Source organism: Natrix helvetica (genome assembly GCF_964273705.1).
Source record: "Natrix helvetica genome assembly, chromosome: 4".
Taxonomy (NCBI): domain Eukaryota; kingdom Metazoa; phylum Chordata; class Lepidosauria; order Squamata; family Natricidae; genus Natrix; species Natrix helvetica.
Window position 1 is genome coordinate 156,329,781 of NC_138550.1, and position 24,673 is coordinate 156,354,453.

Consider the following 24,673-nt stretch of genomic DNA (forward strand, 5'->3'; position numbering starts at 1 on the left):
AGTCTTCTTGTGGCAGGCAGAAATGTTAAGGAACCTCAGCTGGTAGGTACATTCGGACGAGGAAACGGAGATACCCAGCTGAAAATGGCTTGGTAGGAACCTCTGATTCATGGATTATTTTCCGCTAAGGCAGAATCACTACCTCCATCAGGTGGACATTCATCTTCTCTTAGGAGGGGCACCAGAACCAAGTTCTAGTGTCCAAAACAGAGTTCCTCAACCTTGGCAAATTGAAGATGTTGTGGCCTGCCAGCGGCCAGCAGAGCTGGCAGTAGTTAGACAGTGAGGAGGTTGGGGAGGAACATGGGAAGGTCTTGGAGGCTGGGGAAGGCTCGAACGAGGGCTCTGTCGGAAGCAGAAAGGGGTCGAAGGCCGTCTGGCAGTTACCAGCTGCCTTCAGAGTCAAGCATCAGTGAGGCAGACAAATAACTGGAGCCTGTTCCCAGTATGTGCATGCATAGAGTTGCCAGATTAAGGGAACAGCTAAGAACAGACGTTGACTTGGGAGTAAGGCCATAGGTGGACGATGAATGGCCCCTCCCAGAAGAAATAAAAGAGGAGTGAAAGTGGGGAGTTGTTCAAGAGACAATTAGTTTGCTTAATTGGTTTGTGACTCTCCGAGACTCCTTGTGAAGTTTTGCAGTTATCAGCCTGGCAGCTCTCCAAGCCAGATAAGGTATGTGACTGTAAATCCTCCCTTGAAAGACTTTCCTGGATGTGAATGAACAGAATTCACAGTCAATTAATAAAAGGGTTTTTTGTCGGGACCAGGAGTTTGCTTCATGCTCTTGGGAAGCCTAGGTCAGAACAGAAAATATGTGGACTTCAACTCCCAGAATTCCCCTGGCAGCCATGAATTGTGGGAGTTGAAGTTTACGCATTGTGACTTCAACATTCTGGGAATTGAAGTCCACCCAACTTCACACATTCTGAGAGTTGAAGTTCACACAGCTTCAAGCTGCCACAGCTGAGAAACACAGGTCCAAAGAGTCTTGATACAAGGAAGCAGAAGACGACAAAGGCATTCTGAAGATTAAAAAAAAAATCACGAGTCTCGCTTTCCATAAGGCCCCTTGGGTGACCTCTCAGCCATGAAGCTTTCATTAAAGAAACTATCCCGCAGAACTTTAGGGGAAAATGGGTTTTTTCCTGAAAATGCTTCTTGGATAGACGGAAGGGGGGAAAAAATAATTGCACAATCAAAGCCAAGTTTTTTTGGTATTGGCTGCATTAATTAATTCTAGTATTTAAATATGATATACACTGATTAGTTTTAATATAAAAACATACTTCGGACCCCAATTCCCTGAACACAGCTAGAGGGACACATTCAACAGGAGTTCTGTAAACCTTGTACACAGGTTCTGCATGTAAGAAAGTTAGTCCTTTCCTCTTAACGTCTTTTTTAAAAAAAACCTCAACAACCACAAGCAACTATCATGGTTTCCCACTTTTGGTAACCTTTCTTCCCAAACCATCTTCTTTTTCTAGACTCAGAGAGCCAAAGGGGTCATTGTGGCCAGCCACCTTCTCAGGGTAAGAACCCAAATGAATGCATGTCCAACCGATGGTGGTTTAGCCTCAACTTGCCCATCAACTTCTCTGGAGAAACTGCTCTTATCTACGGGTTGTTTTTTTTTAAATCTCCCTCGACCTTCTACCAGCATCTGCCTTCCTGTAACTGAAATCTGTGATTTATCATCTTGCATGCTGGGAAGAGAGCCAACCAATCTTGATTCTCTTCTTAGGGAGGACTTTTCAAGAACCTGAAGTTTCTCGTGAAGGCTCTCTTATGTTTGGAGGGAAGAAAACTGACATGCAGCTTAGCAGTAGGGACGCCATGAGCACTTTTCTCTTCATTTAGTGACAATTCCTTCAGCCCAAAGAGGTTATCGTTTTCTTAAAAAAAAAAAAAAAAAACCCCGAACCTCTTTCTTGACAAGATTTTTGGAAGCAAACATAAGGCAATTGAGCTCATAGTCCCTTCAACGTGCCTCTATCAGCAGATATGGACAGCGGCTAACTTTCTGGAGAACTTGAGAAATCCAAGTTCCAGACTTGCTTTTCCATTCCTGCTCCACAAGTTTGCATCGGAGGCAAGAGTCACTCTCTCAATGCTGCCTTCAATGTGGAGCAAATTCAAAAGTAGACAATTGCTAGACGTAGAAGGTCAGTGTCCATCGCTTGGCAAAGGCCAACCGCGTGGCAAGGTTGCGTTCTGACAATGCCAAGGACGTCCAAGTCAGTCAGATTTTGACAACCTACGCCTAACGTGCCGCGGTGGCTCCCAGTTGTCGCTGTCGTCCGTTTCTTCATCCTCCTCCTCCTCCTCCTCTTCGTCCTCCTGCTCGTCCACCATCTCTTCTTCGTCTTCTTCGTCAAACAACTCCAGGCCAAGATCGGCTCGCCTCTGCTTCTCTCCAAACCATTCCCTGACCTGCTCGTAGCCCATGTGGGATCTCGCAACCAGTTCGTCCAGATCCTGTTCATTGAGAAACTTGTGTTTCAGGTAATAATCCTTGAGGATTGCTTTTCCAGTTTTAAACTTGATGACTGGCGTTCGGTCCCAAGATTTGAGCCTTTTGTTGGACGTCAGCCGTCCGCGGGTGCGACCCCTCCCCCTCCCCTTGGACCTTCCCCTTCCCCTCCGCCTGGAATGGCCTTGACCATTGGCACTGTTTGCGTTGTTCCCTTGATAGTAGTAGTACCATTTCAAGCCACCATTTTTCCAGGCGTAGCGAGTGTCCCCGAACCAACTCACGATGTCTGTTCGAGGAAGCGCCGTTTCTTGGGCCAACTTGTCATACTCCTCGGAAGAAGGCCACTGAGTTCGGATGAATGACATTTTGAGCATATGCAATTGCTCCGGGGACTTTTTGGCCTGCTTCCCTGCCCTCAAAACTCCAGAGCCTTCACCTCCAGAGGTTTCCGCTGCAGCAATTTCCTTCTGACTCTCGGCATGACCTTCAGACAACTCCTCACCTTCTTCTGCAGCACCACTCGTTTTTTTCTGTTCTGAAAACCAAGCCTCGATCTCTTCCTTGGACAGCTTTGTTTCCAAACTTATCCTATTCAGTTCATCCTCAGAAAGGAGCGGGTGGTTGTGGAGACTGTCCTGGAGGACTTTAAGTTGCTCTGCAGTCTTGTCTTTAAACTTCTGAGCGCTCAATTCTGAGGCCGCCGAAAACTGTTTCTGGGGTGGCTGAACCAGCATGGGGGGTTCACTCGTTTCATCGCTGGAGTCAATAACGATAGTGCAAGAATCACTGTTCTGATGATTGTGATAATTGTGCTTTGAATTCCTCTGATTGTACCTGGTATCGCTGAACCATTTTTTAATCTCCCCTTTCGTCAACCCTGTGGTTTCCATCAGCCGGATTATCTCTGAATCAAGAGGAAAGTGGCTTTTCAGATAGCTGACTTTTAATTCCATCAGCTGCTCTTTCGTCTTCTTCGCCCGGACGGCAACTGTATCAATGTTGGTGGTGGCTGCAGCCGCCACCACCTCCGATTTTGTAAGTTGGGGCGCGGGAACAGCCGCTACTTGCTTACTTTCGGGAACGGGCTGCGTAGCTTGGCCCTGGGCTTTTTGCAGTTGGGCTGGGTTTGGAACGCCTGCCATCGCCAAGGTGATCGGGGTCGTCACGGGAAGCGTGCCGGTTCCCGCCACTTGCGTAAGGACAAGGCCCGGTTGGCCGACGATTTGACAAGTCTGCAAAATGGAAGGCAGACCGTTGCCAGCTGCCGAAATATGGGCTGGAATCACTGTAATTGTCTGAGGAACGGTATGCACCGTGCCGTTAAACTGCGTCCTTCTTGCCTCCTCTACTTCTTCTGGGGTCCAGCTCACCCCATGTTTTAAGCGTTGGGCGGAGAACCAGATTTTGATTTGTTCCTCCGTGTATTTAGCTTGAGTAGCCAGGAGCGCGATTTCTGACACAGTTGGATATGGAAATTTATTGTACGTGTTCTGCAGGAGGGGGTTGTTATCCAAAGCGGTGTTATAGGCTGGGATGCTGTTAATAGGGATCAAGACTTTAGAAATTAAATTAGAGGTCGGTGGAGAGGCGAGAGTGGTAATCACCTGAGCAGGCTGAATCACCGTCGTCGGGTTCACAACTGTGGGGACTGCTTCCCCAGCTGAGGAATTATCTGTGTTGGTATCTGAACCTGCAGTGGCTCCTTTTGCTACAATTTCCTCACACTCCGCATCGGTGTCCCCATCTTTTTCTTCCGTGGGATCATCCTCGGCGGCATTGTGAAAAACCACAATTCGCTTCGTTTCATTCTTATTCTTCATCATTTTCATAATGGGTGTTTTGCTGATGGAGATGCCGGTCAACTGGCTTTCCGAGCCTTCCGATTCTTCTCCCGTTTTATCCTCTTGGACAAAACTCCCGTCAAAAGTCAGGTCGTTCACCGTTTGCTCAAAGATGGTTTGGTTGTTGCGTTTGACCATGTTCAGTTTAAAGTTCTCCTCTCCGGGATGGTATTTGGTATTATGTTCCGAAAGAGCATCATACCGTTTGGTCACAAATTTGCATTCGAAGCAGACGTAAGAGGAGCTGAGGACCACATTGGGATGCTCAGAATCCACGTGGAAAGTAAACATGTTTAAATCGGGAGTCTGGAAGGTACAGTATTTGCATTCGTAGCCGCCTTCGACTTTTTTATTTGGCTGGCTGTCTGAATCGGCACATTCTCCAGAGTCGTCATCGCTTGACACGCTTCCCGCAGAGTTCATCGCCGGTAAGGCCTCCTCAACATCCGATATGGCTTCTAGATCCATCTCCGTCTCTCTCGCCGGGATCATGCAAGGTACGGTGGATTTTCGTTTGCTCGCCATTTCCCTCTCTGACGAAAAGGCAACGAGCCAAACCCAATTCAAGTTTCAATCCTTCAAGCTTTCCAGAGGTTTTGGGCACTACAGCCCTGCAGGGCGGCTTCTCCCAATTTCGGCCCTTAGCAGCAACACCATAGTGCAATTCAGTACGACAACAATTTGCCGTCCGAAGGAAGAGGCAACGAGCAGCAACTTCTTAACAACTCTCCGTGCACCCTGGATTTAAAAAAAGAAAAGGGAAAGGGGGAAAATGAGATTTTTTTTTTTTTTAAAAAAGAGTTGTTTTCATTATATGAGGACATCATATGAGGACATTACTGTATATGAGGATGCATTTGAATCAATCTCATTCGGATTCTGAAAACCAAGAAAGACATGTTGAGCTCCTTCTAAGCTAGGGATCCTCAACCCCCCAGGCCACGGCTGATTAGGAACCAGCAGGCAAGCAGCAGGCAAACGTACACACACAGAATGCACCACTTGTGTGAGTGGTGTGAGTGCACGGGCACAACTTCATCGATGTGAGTGGAGGGCATGTGCACCTGCTTGTGCCAATGGAGCCGTGTGCATGAGAGGCAGGAGCATGGGTTGGATTCAACTAGTGTGGACCGGTTCGGGCAAACCGGATGCTAATTTTACATCTGGTTCGCCGAACCGGTACTTGCAAGGACCAGCTGACCCCTCCCACCCTGCTCCGCCCCTCCCAGGAGTCTCCACGCAGCTCATTTGGGGTGTCAGATAAGTGCAGGGCCCGAGCGGAGGTTCTGGAGGGTGAAAAATAGGCCTCCCGGAAGTCCGGAAACAGGCTCATTTCCAGCCTCCAGAGCCCGAAAGAGGCTGTTTCTGCCCTCCCAGAGGCTCAAGGAATGCCTCCAGAACCTGGGGAGGACAAAAAACGGGCCTCTGGGAACTCTAGAAACGTGCTCGTTTCCAGCCTCGGGAGCCCAGGGGAGGCCATTTTCGCCCTCCCGGAGGCTCAAGGAAAGCCTCCGAACCCTGGTGAGGATGAAAATGCCCCCCCCCCCCCGCGATCATGGTGCAGCAGGCTGAGTAGGCCACACCCACCATGGCCACACCTACCCAGCAACCTGGCAGAGATCCGGTTGCTAAAATCTTTCAATCCCACCCCTGGGCATGAGTCCTGCCGCTTGCACAAAACCATCTCCTCTTCCCCCTCCCCGCCAGTCCACCAAGCTGAAACAGCTGTTCTGAGCCGTTTCCTTTATGGTTCCTCATGTATGGACAGAAATCTTGCCGAAGTAAAACAGAGGTCTTGCACCATAAAACACTTACTCTGGGAACTCCTAGGGAGGATTATCATCCGGCATGCAACATGTGCCTGCAAAGAACTTAATGGTGCGCATCTTTCAGGAAGCCTGAATTTTAACTAGCCTAACTAATGTGATCCTAAGACTGAAACCTTGCTTCTATGAAGGGATGGGATGGGATAGGATAGAATAGAATAGAATAAAAATCCTTGCTTCCATTAAGGTTCTAAGGTTGAGAGTCTATCACAGGCTCATAGCATGCATGCACACAGGCAGAAACCCCAAAGTCTTGTACTGAATCCCTTCTAATTTTCAGAAGAGATCAGGTGACAAATAGTCCTCAACCTATGAATTGAACGGAACTTCAGTCTCTAAGTGAGATGCAGCCATTCAGCCATGCCTCATTTTGCCCACTGTGCAATGGTTGCTAAACTAATCACACGGCTGTTTAAGAGAAGCCGCCTTCCCCCATTGCTTGTTGGAAGCCCCCCGAGAAGGCTGACCCCAGGAAACTGCAACGGTCATTAATATGTGCAGATTGCTGGCTGGATATTGTTCGTTTGACTGCAGGGACGCTTGTAAGAGTTGTGAAGTGTGAAGAACTGTCTTAAGTCACTTTTTTTTAGTGCCATCGTAACTTGAACAATCATTGAATAGACGTAAGTTGAGACGTAAGCCTGTACCCATGGTAAGAAATAGGTGTCTTTCTGTCAGGAGACTCAGCAAAATGCTGTCATTGTGGCATTCTGCTATCTCAGGGGTGTCAAACTCAAAGCCTGCGGGCCAGAGCTGGCCCACAGGGTGTTTAGATCTGGCCCATGGGGCCGCCCTAGAAAGAACAAAGGACCGTGCCATGGTGCCTCTGCCAGTTTGAAAACTGAGCTCGCGAGGGCCTTCCTGAGCTGTCTTTTCCCTGGCAGAGGGCCATCCCAGCGGAAAACAGAACTCAGGAGTACGTTTTTGCTGGAAGATTAGTCGGGACAGCACAGGTGCCTTCGACACGAGTGACATCAAGCTGGCCACGCCCACCCGTCCCCGACATCCAATCCAACCCTGATGCGTCTCTCAATGAAATTGAGTTTGACACCCCCGTGCTAGCTGGACAAACTGCATGTCTGGAAGATCACTGTGTCATTCACTCAAACCATAATGCAGAAGAAGGAATGTCTCCTCCAACAGAGTTCCCCAACATTTCTGGGTTGGAGGCCTGGAGTGGAGGGAGGGGAGAAAGAGATGGTTTTGTGGGAGGGGGGGCACACGTATGCATAGTGTGAACACCTGTTGCTCACCCGAGTGAGGCTTTGAGCACCCATGACAATGCTTGTGAGTGGAGCCACAGGCGCCTGCACAAATGGGACCACTTGTATTCGTGCACATGCGCATGCCCCTCCCACAAAACTGTCCCCTCTTCCCCCCTCGCACGAGTCGGGCCAAGCCCGCACATGTGCACACACCGGCCAGTTACTCACACAGCCTGGTGGCCAAGTAGTAGGCTGTGGCTCATAGGTTGGGGACTCCTGTGCTACAGATTTCAAACTACAATCACTTCCCCTTTGATAGATGTTTTTGCCCGACTCTAGGGGGCCGGTGCTCATCTCCATTTCAAAGCTGAAGAGCCAGAGTTGTCCAAAGACGTCTCCATGGTCATGTGGCTGGCATGACTAAATGCCGAAGGCGCACGGAACGCTGTTACCTTCCCACCAAAGGTGGTCCCTATTTTTCTACCTTCATTTTTACATGCTTTCGAACTGCTAGGTTGGCAGAAGCTGGGACAAGTAACGGGAGCTCACTCCATTAGGTGGTGCTAGGGTTTCGAACTGCCAAACTGACGACCTTTCGGATCGACAAGCTCAGCGTTTTAGCCACTGAGCCACCAAATCCCTACTCAGTATTCAGGTAATACTGGCTTGTAATTCTTTGAAGCGGTAGTTTCCTTTTAACAGGATTGAGATTATATCATTAGCCTGTCTTACGTCCAGTCTGTGAGAGCCCTATCATTGTTTAGGATGGGTTTAGCCCTGAAAGTTGTAAATAATTATCTCTTGAGCTTCTGCTGCCCCTAGGATAAATGCCAAGTAGCCTTATGTATGCAGATACAACTCTGCATACATAAGGCATATGTATGCCATACATTGGAAGCCAATTTTTTCACTCCATTCTTCCGGATCCGGTTGGGGAATAAAGAAAATAAGGAAAGGATTCCGCATTTTACCTCAGCTGCCTGTCAGAAGTTTTCAAAAGGGGATCATGTGATCCCGGGACACAGCAACTGTCATAAATATGAGTCAGTTGCCCAGCATCTGAATTTTGATCACGTGACTATGACCAGGGATGCCGCAAAGGTACAACAATGTGGGAAATGGTCTGAAGTCACTTTTTTTCAGTGTCGTCGTAACTTCAAACATTCACTAAGTGAACTGTTGTAAGTCAAGGACTCTACTCCGATATTTTGCATTTCTTCTGAAGAAAAAAATGAATAAATGAAAGAGGAAGCTGTGAAGTCAGGAGATTTTAAAGCAAGCCTAAGGAAGGAAATCAGGTGGTGGAGTAAGATGGAAGAGTGTTTACGGTGTAAAAACATCATAAGACTTCTGCTAAGTAAATAGATTTACATAAAAGAAGTCTTACTAATCATAATGCCCAACAATGGGGTGTTTTTCTAAGGCAATGAACAGGATTTGTGGCTATTAGGTTGAATCCTACACACATTTACTTGAATTCTGTAGCAATTGCCCCTGAAGAAGTGGTTGAAGTCAACGAAAACTTATACAGTAGTCCTTGTTTAGCGACTCCTCATTTAGCGACGTGCAGTAGTGATGAAAAAGTAATTCAGTGACCAATCTTCATGTTAGGATCTTTGCAGGTCTGTAAAGCAAACGAAAGGTGAAGTAAGACGATAAGCACAGTTGTGGTTTCACTTAAGAGACTGCTTAACAACTCAGTGGCCAGTCCCATTTGTGGTCACTAAACGAGGATTATGTGTATCGCATTGTATTTGTTGGTCTTTAAAGGGACATAAGACTTCATTTTCTGAAGCCTAGACCTAACACTAGAACTGATGATGTTACCTAGTTGGGTAATGAAACGTCTGCAAGAAAACAACCCAGCTCAGAGGGCACCAAGGACCACTCAGACCTAACACTGTTTTCCCTCCAAGAACTCATTTCTGAATATAGATAGATAGGTTAATAGAATAATAATAATAATACAATAGGAGAGTTGGAAGGGACCTTGGAGATCTTCTAGTCCAACCCCCTGCCTAGGCAGGAAACCCTATACCGTTTCAGACAGATGGCTATCCAACATCTTCTTAAAGACTTCCAGTGTTGGGGCATTCACAACTTCTGGAGGCAAGCTGTTCCACTGATTAATTGTTCTAACTGTCAGGAAATTTCTCCTCAGTTCTAAGTTGCTTCTTTAGTTACTTCTTTAGGTTACTTATAGTTCTTCTAAGCCCGTGATGGTGAACCTATGGAATGCATGCTACATGTGGCAGGTATCTGAGAGCACGCGAGGCGTTGCTTGATGTGAGCTCCATTGCGCTTGCATGCACTGGCCAGCTGATTTTTGGCCTTTCGGAGGGTGTGGGGAGGCCGTATTCACCCTCCCCAGGAAAGCCTCCTGAGGCCTGGGGAGGGCAAAAAACAGACCTACCAGGCCACCAGAAGTTGGAAAATGGGCTGTTTCCAGAGGGCCTCCGTGGGGAAGGCCATTTTTGCCCTCACTAGGCTTCAAGAAAGCCTCTGGAGCTTGGGAAGGGTGAAAAACGGGCCCACCGGAAGTTGGGAAACCTGCTCTTTTCCTGCCTCCGGAGGGCTGGGGGAGGGAGGGAGGCCGTTTTCGCCCTCCCCAGGCTCCAAGAAAGCCATGCATGCCTGCGCAGCGGGGGGGGGGGGGGGGATGTCGTGCGCATGCTCAGGTGGGCACAATGCAAGGGGGGCATTTACGGGGGTACTGGTACAGACCAGTGATGGATTTCAAAAATGTGTAGAACCTCTTCTGTAGGTGTGGCCTGCTTTGTGGGAGTGGCTTGCCTGCCATGTGACCGGGTAGGAGCGGCTTGCCAGCCATGTGACTGGGTGGGCGGGGCAAACTTGTAAAATGTGGTGAAGCTCACTTAACAACGCTCTTGCTTAGCAACCAAAATGTTGGCTCAGAAACTCTGGCATTTGAAGCACGCAAGTCTTAAAGCTGTCAAGTTACAAGACCCTTGCACCCCTAACCCTTTAGAATCAAAAAAACCAGGGGTGTTCAAAGTTGACAGCTTTAAGACTTGTGGACTTCAACTCCCAGAATTCCTCCTCTCGCTCTTCATCTTGATGATGTGCGAACGGGCAGGGGGGAGGGAGCTGGAACCGGTTCTAAACGGCACTGTAGATTTGTGGAACTTCTTCTATAGAAGAGGTTAGAACTGGCAGGAACCCACCCCTGGGTAAACCCCTTTCCTTTCCCAGGATCTCTACAAGTTCCATTTCCAAATGGGTTTAAAATAGGTCTTATCTCTACTGTACCCTCATGTAAATGCGGGAGTGAAAAATATGAGTTACCCAATCACATATTAAGGATACAACTCTTAAAACGTTAATAATATCTATAATACAGATAGTTTCTCGACTTATGACCACAATTGAGCCCAAAATTTAGGTTGTTCAGAGAGACACTGGGTGGGTGAATTTTGCCCCCCTTTTACGACCTGCCTTGCCCCATTTGTTAAGTGAATCCTTGCAGTCGTTAAAGTTAGCGACAAGGTTGTTATCTGGCTTCCCCGTTGACTTTGCTTGCCAGAAAGTCGTAAAAGGCGATCACATGACCCCAGGGCTGTCTTTAACGCATGGGCCTGATGGGCACTTGCCCGTGGCCCCAAGCATAGGAGCCCCATACTAATCTGTGTATGTTAATCCTTCAATACACCTTGTATCATATAAATACAGCCACGGTACGGCTTACTGAGTATTATTGTGTTTTTCAACACTAATTTTGTTGGAAGTGCCAATAAAATAAACGTATGTTTAATTTTATCGACCATTCTCATTTTTATTCCTGTCAGTAGTTGTCAAAGGGGCCCCGTTACACTGCTTTGCCTGGGGCCCATAAGGCTGTTACGACGGCCCGGCATGATCCCAGGGCAAGGCAACCGTCATAAATATGAGTCATTTGCCAAGCATCTGAATTCTGGTCATGTGACCATGGGGAAAGGCGGCAACAGTCGTTAAGTGTGAAAAACGGTCACAAGTCCTTTGTTTCAGCGCTGTTGTAACTTGGAACGGTCACTAAATGTAACATTGTTGAAAACTACCTGTAAATTAGTGCATCTCAGGGCCAGTACAAGGGCCAGACGTAGGCCAGACTATTCATATTCGGTCCATGAGGTATTGTTTTCCTGTCCTGCTGGGCTATGGCCACTGAGGCAACAAAAGGATTTTGTGAGACGAGGTTACTACAGGCACACATTCTTGAAGCGTGTAAAGTGCCCACTTGCACCAACGGCTTCTCTGATGATATTATTTTATGCTGATGCACATAAACACGTATGTGACCAACGCCATCTAAGTTCAATATTGGAGTAAAGTGCAGAATTCATCACGGCCTTGAGTGAACATTACCTACACACTCAGGAAAATCACGCTAGGAATCAGGGGTGTCAAACTGGATTTCTTTGAGGGTCGAATCCGCATTGTAGTTCTCTTCCATGAGCTGACCACAGGGAGTGGGGGGGGATTCGGTCTGGATGACCTCCTGCAGCACTTTGCTGGCCAAAACGGGGCACGGGGAGCCCCTCCCTGGCCCATTTTGGCTGCCAGAAGCACAGTGGGGCTGGTCCTTTGCTTTTTCCAGGCTGGCCCCACAGGCCAAATTAAAGAGCTGTGGGCCGGCTCCGGCTCGCGGACCTTGAGTTTGACACGCCTTTGCTAGGTGATCTTTCTTAAAAATGATAAGTGCCTTTCTCATTGTAGGGACAATAGCAGCCTCTTTTTTGACCTGAGTTTTTGAAGACAACAATGAAGAGCAAGGGGAGATGATGAGAGGAAAGACTGTGGGATGAAAATGATTTTTGTATCCAACACAGCACTCAATGTCTGACCGTAATTAAGCCTGGTTGTAAATTGACTTTATACAACACAGCACTCAAGGTATGACCGTAATTAAGCCTGGTTGTAAGTTGACTTTATCCAACATAGCACTCAACATACGACCGTAATTAAGCCTGGCTGTAAGTTGACTTTATCCAACAAAGCACTCAACGTACGACCATAATTAAGCCTGGTCGTAAGCCGAGGCTTTGGGTGACCAGACCCAATTTTTCAGCATTTTGGTCATTAAACAAGCCCTGTGATTGTTAAACAAATATCACAATTGTTAAGCAAAGCAAATTTCCCCAATGGGCATTTTTTTTTGCCAGAAACCAGAAGCAAACACTGGAAGCTGGCAAAAAAACACCACAAAAAAACAAGGCCATGAAGATGCTGCAAATGTCTTTAAATTTGAGCCAGTTGCCAAGTGCCAAAATGCAGTTACATGACTGTAGAGATGTATGTGAGGCTTTCATAACTTCAACAACAGACCCTAAGTAACTTTTGAGGGTCCCTTGTAACTTTAAACGCTTGTTAAGTGACCAGTCATAAGTCAAGGACCCCCTATAAACCTTGCCCTCAAATTAAGCTAGTTGTAGCCCAAGAGTACCTATTATGAGTTCAGGTATTAAAAATTACCTATTACCTATTATGAGTTCAGGTATTAAAAATTAACAAAAAAAGCTTCTTCCAACATGTTAAAAACAAGAAAAAAGTTAAGGAAACAATTGGTCCATTGCTAGGAGAAAGTGGCAAGAAGGTGACAAGCAACAGGGAGAAAGCAGAACTATTTAACTCATGTTTTGCATCTGTCTTTACACAAAGGGATAAAACAGTCCAACCTATCAAAAGCAGCACCACAAAATTAGGAACACAAATTGAAATAGGGAAGAAAATGGTAAGTGAGCACCTGTCTACCCTAGATGAGTTCAAATCACCAGGACCGGATGGATTACACCCCAGAGTTCTGAAGGAACTAGCAGACGAGATCTCAGAACCACTGAATTATATCTTTCAGAGATCCTGGAACACCGGGGAACTACCAGAGGACTGGAAAAGAGCTGATGTGGTTCCCATCTTCAAAAAAGGGAAAAAATTAGATCCAGGAAACTACAGACCTATCAGCCTAACCTCAATACCAGGAAAGATTCTGGAAAAAATAATCAAGCAACGAATTTGCGAACACCTAGAAGCAAACAAAGTAATAGCCAAAAGCCAACATGGATTTGTCAAAAACAGATCATGCCAGACTAATCTTATTGCATTCTTTGATAAAATTAGTGGACCAGAGGAATGCCGTTGATATAGTTTACTTGGACTTCAGTAAGGCTTTTGATAAGGTAGACCATAACCTACTACTAGATAAAGTAGAAGAATGTGGGTTAGACAGCATCACCACCAGATGGATTGGTAACTGGCTGACCAACCGCACTCAACGTGTAGTTCTCAATGGAACTGCATCTACATGGAGGGAAGTATGCAGTGGAGTACCCCAAGGCTCTGTTTTAGGCCCAGTACTCTTCAACATCTTCATCAATGATTTGGATGAGGGAATAAATGGGGAACTCATCAAATTTGCAGATGATACCAAGCTGGCAGGAATAGCCAACACTCCAGAAGATAGGCTTAAGATACAGAAGGATCTTGACAAACTTGAACATTGGGCACTATCTAATAAAATGAAATTCAATGGTGAAAAGAGTAAGGTTCTACATTTAGGCAACAAAAACGGAATGCACAGGTACAGTATAGGTGATACCTTACTCAGTAGTAGTAACTGTGAAAGGGATCTTGGAGTCCTAGTGGACAACCATTTAAATATGAGCCAGCAGTGTGCAGCAGCTGCCAAAAAAGCCAACACAGTTCTAGGCTGCATCAACAGAGGGATAGAATCAAGATCACGTGAAGTGTTAATACCACTTTATAATGCCTTGGTAAGGCCACACTTGGAATACTGCATTCAGTTCTGGTCGCCACGATGTAAAAAAGATGTGGAGACTCTAGAAAGAGTGCAGAGAAGAGCAACAAAGATGATTAGGGGACTGGAGACTAAAACATATGAAGAACGGTTGCAGGAACTGGGTATGTTTAGCTTAAGAGAAAGAAGGACTAGGGGAGACATGATAGCATTATTCCAATATCTCAGAGGTTGCCACAAAGAAGAGGGAGTCAAACTATTCTCCAAAGCACCTGAGGGTAGAACAAGAAGCAATGGTTGGAAACTAATCAAGGAGAGAAGCAACTTAGAACTGAGGAGAAATTTCCTGACAGTGAGAACAATTAATCAGTGGAACAGCTTGCCTCCAGAAGTTGTGAATGCCCCAACACTGGAAGTCTTTAAGAAGATGTTGGATAGCTATTTGTCTGAAACGGTATAGGGTTTCCTGCCTAGGCAGGGGGTTGGACTAGAAGACCTCCAAGGTCCCTTCCAACTCTACTATTGTATTGTATTGTATTATTGTATTTTTCCAGAGTTCTAGAACTTTCTGTTTGCATAGGCTTGATCTAAGTCTCTTCCGAAGTGGCCCAGTGGTTAGACTGCAGTATTGCAGGCTACTTTTGCTGACTGCTAGCTGCAGTTCGGCAGTTCAAATCTCACCGGCTCAAGGTTGACTCAGTCTTCCATCCTTCCTCGGTCAGTAAAATGAGGACCCAGATTGTTGGGGGTAAGATGTTGACTCATTAAACCGCTTACACAGGGCTGTAAAGCACTGTGAAGCGGTATATAAGTCTATTGCTATTTCAAGATTCCAGCTGTTTCTATCCATCAGTCCTTGGTCTGAAAAACAAAATGGCACACACTGCTGATAAATAGCATGACCAGGCTACGTTAAGACCAGGAAACACAACTTGATAGTGCAGGAATGAAGAATCATTTCCCTCTAATTTATGGGAAAGATTTCTGTCACCCCAAGACAGAGTGACAAGAAGATTTTTATTTATGTATTCTGTATGGCATAATAGAATCAATGCATAAGGCATAAAATTCACAAAAACAACATATAAAATGTATATCAAAATACAGGCAGTCCTCAACTCACAACAGTTCGTTTAGCGAATATTTGAAATTACAACAGCACTGAAAAAGTGACTTATGACACCCATTGTAACAGCCCCATGGGGACGTGACCAAAGTTTAAACACTTGGCAACTGACTCGTATTCATGACGATTGTCGTGTCACAGGATCATTTGACATGCAAAGTCAACAGGGAAGCCAGATTCATTTAACAACTGTGTCACTAATTTGACGACTGTGGATATTCACGTAACAACTGTGGCAGGAAAAGTCAACAACGGGGCAAAATTCACTTAATGGCTGTCTTACTTAAGCGACATAAATATTGGGTTCAATTTTGATCGTAAGCCGAGGGCTACCTGTATAAAACACCAGAACTGTGAATTATTTTAAAAACTGACGCAATATGAATGGTGAATTAAAACGATGAATAAAATTAGATTATGTATGAGCAATTAGTAGAGTGATTAAGCCTCTGCCCAGGTATGTAGATCGTTTAGCCATTAGAGAACAGTCCCCTCAAGATGATGTAGTTCTTGCAGGCATCTAAGGAAACTTCTGAGGGGGCATCCCCTCGCAATATGATATAGGGTTAAAGTCATGGCCCAAAGGATCATTGGTTGCCCTCTCCCCTCTTTGGAAGAGCTATAGAGCTCCCACTACCTTAAAAAGTTCAAAACTTTCTTAAAGATCCATCTCATCCCGGGCACCCTTTTTTTTGAACTATTACTATCTGGCAGACGGTACAGAACAATAAAAACAAGGACAAATAGGCTGAAAAACAGCTTCTACCCCAGGGCCATAACTATATTTAATTCTACGGTATGGTGCAATATCGGGTTTTCAATTTCAATTATATAGCATGTGAAGGATGTGTATTTGTTTTTATTTTTATAGTTATAATGTACACTGCAGATGGCATTTAATTTGGTTGTACGATGCGCAATGACACTAAACTAAACTAAGCTAGTTTGCGGGACATTCCCACAGCCACAGTGCCATATAGACTAACCTCCTTGTGATGCATCCTTGGCAACGTGACTTTGTCACTGCTAAATAGCCTAAATGAGGGGTGGGGAACAATGGCCCTTTTATGACTTGTGGACTTCAACTCCCAGAATTCCTGAGCGAATGGTGCAGGAATTCTGGGAGTTGAAGTCCACAAGTCATAAAAGGGCCATCGTTCCCCACCCGTGCTCTACACATACTGGCTGCTGGACCTCACAAGTATCTTCCTGCAAGAGCAACAGAATGAATACTGACTGGACAGAGAGTGAAATGTGGACACTCCATCCTCTTGTGCTTCTCTCCAGCAACCTAAAACTTAAAATTTCCCATAGCCCAACTATACTTGAATCCTACAGTCTCCATGGTTGCCATGGGAATAGTGGCTTATTATAAAACACTTTCCTTCTAAGAGACAAGAAGTTGCTCTCGATGGCCTAGATCAGCGATGGTGAACCTTTTTTGGCTCGCGTGCCACAAGTGGGGGGAGTGCGGGGGGTCGTGTGTGGGTGTGCCGCACCCATAATGCAAGGCACGATTCCCCAGTGCGCATGCGCGCACAACGTGCCCACCCCATTTTTACACGCTTTTTTGCCCTCCCCAGGCTCCAGAGGCTTTATAGGAGCCTGGGGAGGGCGAAAAGAGCCTCCCCCGCCCCCCCGGAGGCCCTCCGGAGGCTTCAGGGACCGTCCGGAGGCTTCCCTGAAGCCTTCGGAGCGCTTAAAACCACCCTCCGAGCAAACTGGAAGTTACTTCCGGGTTGCTCGGAGGGTCGTTTTAAGCGCTCCGAAGGCGTCAGGGACCGTCCGGAGGCTTCCCTGAAGCCTTCGGAACGCTTAAAACCACCCTCTGAGCAACCCAGAAGTCACTTCCGGTTTGCTCGGAGGGTCGTTTTAAGCGCTCCGAAGGCTTCAAGGAAGCCTCCGGATGGTCCCTGAAGCCTTCGGAATGCTTAAAAGACCCTCAGAGCAACCAGGAAGTCACTTCCGGTTTGCTCGGAGGGTGGTTTTAAGCATTCCGAAGGCTTCAAGGAAGCCTCCGGACGGTCCCTGAAGCCTCCGGGGGGGGGGGAGGCTCTTTTCGCCCTCCCCAGGCTCCTATAAAGCCTCTGGAGCCTGGGGAAGGCGTACAATAGCTTTTAAAAAGGTGAACTCAGCTGGCCAGCGCGCGCATGCATGCTAGCCAGCTGACAGGGCAGCGCCTCGCGTGCCCTGACAAATGGCTCTGCGTGCCACTTGTGGCACGCATGCCATAGGTTCGCCATCACTGGCCTAGATAATCAAGTAGCATCCCAGCTTATGTTTTTTCCTCCTTAGGTGGGTGGGGGCACCTCAAGAAAACTCTTGACGTCTTCCAGGATTATTGTTCTAAACATCAGCATGGCCCAAGTAGCCTTGAAAATATGAACGAACATAGAATTATACGGCTGGAAGGGACCTTGGAGGTCTTCTAGTCCAATCCCCTGCATAAGGCAGAAGACCTTATTCCATGCTAAAGGATATTCCCATATACTTTTTTTTTAAATTTAATGAATCTTTTTGACAAATGAGTCATCTGGAGTCCAGAGACAGGTGGATGCCCAAAAGAGGGAGACGTCCTATCTGGAACCCCAAGATTACAGAGTTGGAGGTGGGGAGCCCACCTCAAAGTCCTGACTAAGCACCATAAGCGTGGAGATCTTGGTACTCCAGAAGTAATAAGAAAAACCCTATAATAAATTGAGTACAGGTAATCCTCCACTTACAACAGTTCATTTAGTGACCGTTCAAAGTTACGACAGCACTTTAAAAAGTGACTTATGGCCATTTTTCACACTTACAACCATGGCAGCATCCCCACAGTCACACGATTAAAGTTCAGATGCTTAGCAACTGATTCATAATTAGGACGGTTGCAGTTTCCCAAGGTCAGATGATCTGCTTTTGAAAACTTCTGACAAGCAAAGTCCACGGGAAAACTAGATTCCCTTCACAACCAAATTACTAAGTTATTAGTAAGTTAGTTGTTGTTGTTGCTATTATTATTGCATCAACAGAATTGTATCACAGCGGCCAGTTGTTTCGCCGGATTTGGCATTAATTACTAGTCGGGCCCCACCCAGGGGCCTAGGACGTCGTAACGTATTTTCGTAATATATGTGTGGATCCAAGCAGTGCGGCCTTTTGCATTTGACTGATGGCGATTTTGTCCATTTTTAAATGTTTTAAATGTAATTCCAGTGCTGCTGCTATTATTATTATTATTATTATTATTATTATTATTATTATTATTATTATTATTATTATTATTATTATTATTATTATTATTATTATTATTATTATTATTATTATTATTATGTTAATCTTTGGTGAGATTCAGCCTTTGGGAATGGTTGGTAGCTCAACAGCTCAAGTCTTAACCAAGGACCTAGGAACTATTAAGGTAACGTCGGAGGATATAAGCTGTTCCAAGTAGGGTGGTTTTTTGTAGAGTCATAATGTTCAAGACAGGTAAATTTAGAATTTTCAAATAGCGAGGTAGTCCTTTAGGTATTGCTCCAAGGGCTCCAATTACAATTGGGACAACACTCGATTTCTTTTTCCACAGTCGCTCAACCTCAATTTGCAAGTCCTCGTATTTTGTGATTTTTTTTCTTGCTGTTTTATTATTATTATTATTATTATTATTATTATTATTAGTAGTAGTAGTAGTAGTAGTAGTAGTAGTAGTAGTAAATTGTTATCATCAGGGGTACTATTATGCTTTGTCAATCATGAAAGACAGGGAAGGGCTTTTGACTATACAGGTAGTCCTCACTTAGTGACTTCTTGTTCAGCAACCATTACAACAGTGCTCAACAAGAAGACTTATGGCCGGTCCTTGGAAGTTGTGGCTGTTGCAGTGTCCCCAAAGTCACAGGATCATGACTGGGGCACTTGGCAACCAGCACACAGTTTACAATGGTCACAGCTTCCCACAATCACATCATCCCCACTTGTGATCTTCACTGCCAGCTTCCCATAAATCAAGTCAATGAGGAAACCAGCCACCACCTGATGTTGTGCTTAATGACTGCACACGATTCCTTAACAACCACAACCTGAACTGTCATTGTACACTGAAGATCGCATTTAATTTCCTTGTACAAGGTGCAAGGACAATAAAGTAAACTAAACTAATTACAAAATAAACTAACTACAAATTATTAAGTTATCTACTGCCGTGGTTCATTTAACAACCATGGCAAGGAAGATCGTAAAACATAGTTAAAAATGCCTCGCTTAACAGGAACCTTGCGCTCCATTGCAGCCGTACGTTGAGGACTACCTGTGTACAGTGAACGATGGCAGCAAAAGTGTTCACGGAAACTGTATTCAGTTTATTGCAGCCTGTTCCCCTCCCCTCCAGCCTGGGGGAGGGGGGGGTTCAAACTCACCCACCTCAACCCTACCTCTCCTTGACAGCCCGTGGATTTTGCAGAGGGCACCCTAAGCTGCAGCAGCTTCTACACATTTTGTCTTACCGGTGTAGACGCACCGTTGGCGTTGGCCAACCCAACGGCCCGTCGTGCAACACATCCGCGCATAGCGCAGCGATCTCTTTTCTATTTATTCCCCCCCCCCCACACACACACACACAAGTCCCAAGTGGTGGTGGGAACATTTCCACCCGGGTTTAGTTAGTTCTCGCTTCCTTCCCGGAACAGGCCCGGGTCTGGCCCCACCATCACCACCCTCCCTCGTCCTTCCAGTTTCCCTCACAACCTCTGAATCATCACAAAACCCAGAACACAACATGCTCCCACAATAGAGGCGGAAGACTTGTTTTTTTTTGGGGGGGGGGTGAAGTGGGGGGAGCGTCCAAAGGTTTTTCTTGCCAAAGGAGGCCAACTTTTTGGAAATACTTCCTGGGATCTATCTGCCTTTTATTTATTTTTGGCTATTAAATTCTCTAAATTTGGGGGGGTGGGGTGGGTGTTTCCCCCCTCCTCTTTTCCTTACTCGGGTTCCCACCCAGTTCGCTCCCCAAGGAAGGGATCCCTGGCAGAAAATCTGGGGGATGGGATGGGGGCCGGGGGTGCCGCCCTTGGCTCTTCTCGCCCTGCTCCCTCCCCAAAGCGATTCCGGATCCTAGGGGATCTTCCCGGCAGAAGCGAACCTGCCTCGTCCGGACTCTCTCTCTCGGCTTCGAGATCTCCGGTTGTTTGTATGGAAGGAAAGGCGGGCGAGGGTCTTTTTTTTTTTGCCTTGCTTTGCCCGTTCTTCAGCCCGCAGTGGCCCCCGGCGGGGTGTGTGTGTAGGGTGGGGGGGGAGAACCTTTTTCGGACCACCGGACTCGCTTTAGACGCCCAGCGCCAAAGATCCGCTGCAAAAAAACTAAAAAAAGAGAGCCCTACCTCGCAAATGTTTGCAGGCTTGCGGTGGAGTCCTCGGATTGTGGCCGTTCAGGGAAAGTCCGCCATCTTGCATTAAAAAAAAATCTACTGCACTTTTGGGGGGGGAGGGGGGGAAGGGATGCTTTGTGAACTTTGAACTGGAATCCAGCTTTTTTGGGGGGGAGGGGAGAGGGAAAAAAAAAAGCAAACAAACTTCCCTCTTCCCGATTCACTTTTTTCCCACCCAGCTTGCAAAAATCCCCCCTTGGAAAGTAACGCGCGTCCTCCGGAGTTGTGAAATGCATCGGTTTTATTAAACGGGGGAGGGAGGGAAGGGGGGGAGGGATCGAGCGCTACAAGCGGCGGCGGGGGGGGGGAATTGGGGGGGATTTGGGCATCCCGCTATGTGCTCGACCCGAAGGAGGGGCGGGGCCGGCCCCCTCTTGCAAGCGCCAGTAACTGTTCCCCCCTCCCCTTTCTTCCTCCCCTCCCCGTCCCTCGAGTGTGGGAAAGCAGGCGGGGGGGGGGGGGCGGAGAGGAGGGGTCGCCACCTCCCTGTGAGCCAGCTGGAGCAAAAGAAAAGCAAGCGCCTGATTGGCCGCGGCGGCGTTCGGCGGGGCTGAAAAAGAAAGGAAGGTGGAGGGAGGGGAGGGGAGGGGGAAAGGAAAGGAAAAGGAAAGGAAAAGGAAAGGAAAAGGGGAGGGAAGTAAAGAGAGAGGGAGGGAGGGAGGGAGGGAGGGAGGGAGGGAAGAAAGTAAAGAGGAAGGGAAGAGAGGGAAGGGGAAAGGAGAAAAAGGGGAAGGGAAGGAAGGGGAGGGAAGAGAGTAAAGGGGGAGGGAAGGGGAAGGGAGGAAAGGGGAAGGGAGGAAAAGAAAGGGGGAGGAAAAGTAAGCAGAAGAAAGGGAAGGGGGAGGGAAGGAAAGAAAAGGAAAGGGGAGGGGAAGGGAGAGAAGAAAGTAAAGCGAAAGGGAAGGGAGGGAAGGGGAAAGGAAAGAAGGGAGAGGGGAACAGAAGAAGGAAAGGGGAATGAAAGGGAGGAAAGGGGAATGAAAGGAAAAGGAAAGAGTTGGAAGTTAAATCCCACCCCTCTCTTAGAGAAATGAAACATTTTAGAAAATATTAAAAAGGCAGAATATTTCCCCTAAAGAGAAAAGTAGAAACTCAAGAGAGGCAGAACCTCAGCGGCCCCCATCTTTCTGAATGGGGCATTTCTTCCAACAGAAATGAAGGAAAGGGGAAGGGAGGAGAGGAAAGGGAAAGAGAGGGAAAGGAGATCCCTAGTGGTCCCAAAAGTGTTTTTCCCCCTAGAGGCAATTGGACTTTCTGGGTTTGTTTTTTTTCTTTGAAGACATTTCGCTTCTCCTCCAAGAAGCTTCTTCAGCTCTGACTAGATGGGGGGGGGGGGAGGAGAAGACTGGACAAGGAATATAGACAAGGAATATAAATCCTTCCATTCCCCATCATCCAGTAAGAGCTGAAGAAGCTTCTTGGAGGAGGAGAAACGAAACGTCTTCAGAGAAAAGCAAGAAGGTCCAGTTGCCTTTTGAAAAAGTACCTTCTGGACAACTATGACCTGGATGACTGAGAATCTCCATAGACAAGAGGAGGATTGCAGCAGTCCCTGGAAAATTAGGGCAGCGGTTCAAAGCTTACTGGAAGTCCATTCTGGCCTTGCTCTTATTGGTGCCACCAAACGGGGGCTGCAAAAATTCAGGTGGCCCTTAAGAGCTTTATCAGTCTTGGGAGTTCACCCCCTGTGTAGCAATCAATCACGCTTTTATGGGCTTCCGGTCGTCTGTAAATCCTCTTCTGCAGGAGGAGGTTATGTAGGATGCCTTTTCGGATAGGAAAGGAGCTGTGGACTAAGGTGCTTTTTCAAAAGGCAACTGGACTTTGTTTTTTCCTTGAAGACGTTTTCGCTTCTCATCCAAGAAGCAGAAGTGAAGAAGCTGGATCAGGGAATGACCTGGATCAGGGGTCTCCAACCTTGTCCACTTTAAAACTTGTGGACTTCAACTCCCAGAATCCCTCAGCCAGCAAAGCTGACAAGGTTGGAGACCCCTGACCTGGATGACTGAGAATCTCCATAGACATCTTCTCCCTGCTCATGGGTTGCTGATTGCGCCATGCTTTGGCATCAGTATTGGGGGGATTTTGTTGGTCAGGTCATCTGAAGAGCATCAGAGTGAAGATCTCTAGCATTTAGCACAAAAAACCTGTCAGTTTCACCACACACCATGATTTGCAATAAATGAGGGGAGGGCGAATTTGCCCATAGCTACTCAATCTCAATCGTCTCCTGTTTTTTGCATGCTTTCTTTTGGTTTATGAGATTTTATAAAGCTTTCTCATAGCTCTGGGTGGCGTACGATATGAAAGCCATCTAAAACACTACAAAAGAACAGTGCTCAGGAGGAAAAAAAACCCAAACACGCCTAAAAGCCATTTGTGGCACAAAGGACCCACCGTTCATTCTAGATGCAAACTGGATTGCACCGTTGCACATCAATATTTTACTCTTTTTAAAAAAATAATTCATGTGAAGGCAGTGCCAGAAACTCTGGGAACGGTCTAGCTAAAACCATATGGCTCACTTAGAAAAGCCAAGCTCCAGCTGGATACTGTACACAAATATGCTGACCTGGGTTATTTACTTGGCTTTGGATTCGCGTGTTGTGCAAATTCAGCCGTGATGAAAGCTTCACAATCTTGCCAGTTTTCTCATCCAGATGATCCAAATGATGGTGTTTGCAGCTGAGGTTTTTCCCCCCCTATCTACACAACCCTGAGATCACTTTCCTAATTATTCATCCATCCAATTAGATATTGCACAAATTATACTTATGCGCTCCGAATGTAAATGTACTATTTTACTTAGCTTATAAAAACAATTTAAAGCGAACTCCTTCTATGCTGATCTCCCTGATCTAACATTCAAATTTGCAGACCCCAGCTTACTTAAAAACTAATTTGGGCATGAACCTTTTTTGTTAAACAACAGAGGGCAAAATCAAAAGGAGGTGTAGTTTATAATAAACCTTGAAGAAACCTTTTGAAGATTAAAGAAAATTGAGTGCTAGGCACATTCTAATGGAAAACAAAGGTTCTTTAGCATTTCCCATGGTTCTGGACAACTTTCATAGCCTTCAAACATCTGGGGTCACATCCGTTATAATGTTAGCCTCCATGCTGGAAATTTCAGAGTAGAAGCAATGGAGTAGTTCCCTTTTTTTCCCCCTGTGGAAAAAAACTGGGGACTGGAGTAACATTTCATGTCAGGCAGTTCTCAACTTACAACAGTTCATTTAATAACCAAAGTTAAGGGCACCGGGAAAAAAAGTGACTTATGACTGTTGCAGCATTGCCATAGTCACGTGATCAAAAACTGGATGTTTGTCAATGGGTTCATATTTATGACAGTTGCAGTACCCGGCAATTATGTGAATTCTCCTTTTGTGACCACCCGACAAGCCAAGTCCATGGGGAAGCCAGATCCACTTAACTGTTCTGACTGAGGCTTCCCAAGAGCATGAAGCAAACTCCTAGTCCTGACAAAAAACCCTTATTATGTTGCTGTGAATTCCTCTCATTCACATCCAGCAAAGACTTTCAAGGGCAAATTTATAGTCACAGACCTTATCTGGTTTGAAGAGCTGCCATGCCAATATCTTCAAAACTTGGCAAGGAGTATCTGCGAGCCACAAACCAATTAAGTGAACTAATTGCCTCCTGCAAACTCCACTCCCCTTTCTCTTTTTTATTCCCTATGGGAGGAGCCATTCACCTTCCACCTGTGGCCTTACTCCCAAGTCGACCCTTGTTCCTTAGCTGTTTCCTTTGTTTGGCAACTCTGTGCATGTGCACACTGGGAACAGGATCCAGCTGTTCATCTGCCTGTCTGCCTCACTGATGTCCGAGTCCGAAGGCAGCCGATAACTGTCAGGCGGCCCTGGCCCCATCTCTGCCTCCGATACAGAGTCTTCCCCAGACTCCAGGACTGGCCCATGTTCCTCCCCAATCTCCTCAATGACCAAATCTGCTGCCAGCTCTGCTGGCCGCTGGTGGGCCATAACATTAACACCTGTGTTACTAACTTAATAACTCTAGTGATTCA

General features: G+C 46.5%; 1 protein-coding gene across 8 annotated transcripts; it reads right to left on the reverse strand.

Moving 5' to 3' along the window:
- Positions 1-1,911: 1,911 nt before the first annotated feature.
- Positions 1,912-24,283, reverse strand: ZHX1 (zinc fingers and homeoboxes 1). Of its 8 annotated transcripts, none has more exons than XM_081953029.1 (4): positions 20,581-20,745; positions 14,782-14,961; positions 8,819-8,976; positions 1,912-5,059 (listed from the first exon to the last, which is right to left on the reverse strand). In XM_081953029.1, exon 4 carries the CDS (start codon positions 4,844-4,846, stop codon positions 2,243-2,245), a length of 2,604 nt encoding a protein of 867 aa, XP_081809155.1. In that variant the 5' UTR covers positions 4,847-5,059; positions 8,819-8,976; positions 14,782-14,961; positions 20,581-20,745; the 3' UTR covers positions 1,912-2,242. The 8 variants fall into 8 exon arrangements, with proteins under 8 accessions (XP_081809155.1, XP_081809156.1, XP_081809157.1 ...); XM_081953030.1 differs by lacking the exon at positions 14,782-14,961 and adding an exon at positions 15,510-15,559; XM_081953031.1 differs by lacking the exons at positions 14,782-14,961; positions 20,581-20,745 and adding an exon at positions 24,195-24,283.
- Positions 24,284-24,673: the final 390 nt, after the last annotated feature.

What these genes read in the sequence shown, in the direction of transcription:
- ZHX1 (XM_081953031.1), bottom strand. Translation starts at nt 4,846, where the DNA reads ATGGCGAGCAAACGAAAATCCACCGTACCTTGCATGATCCCGGCGAGA.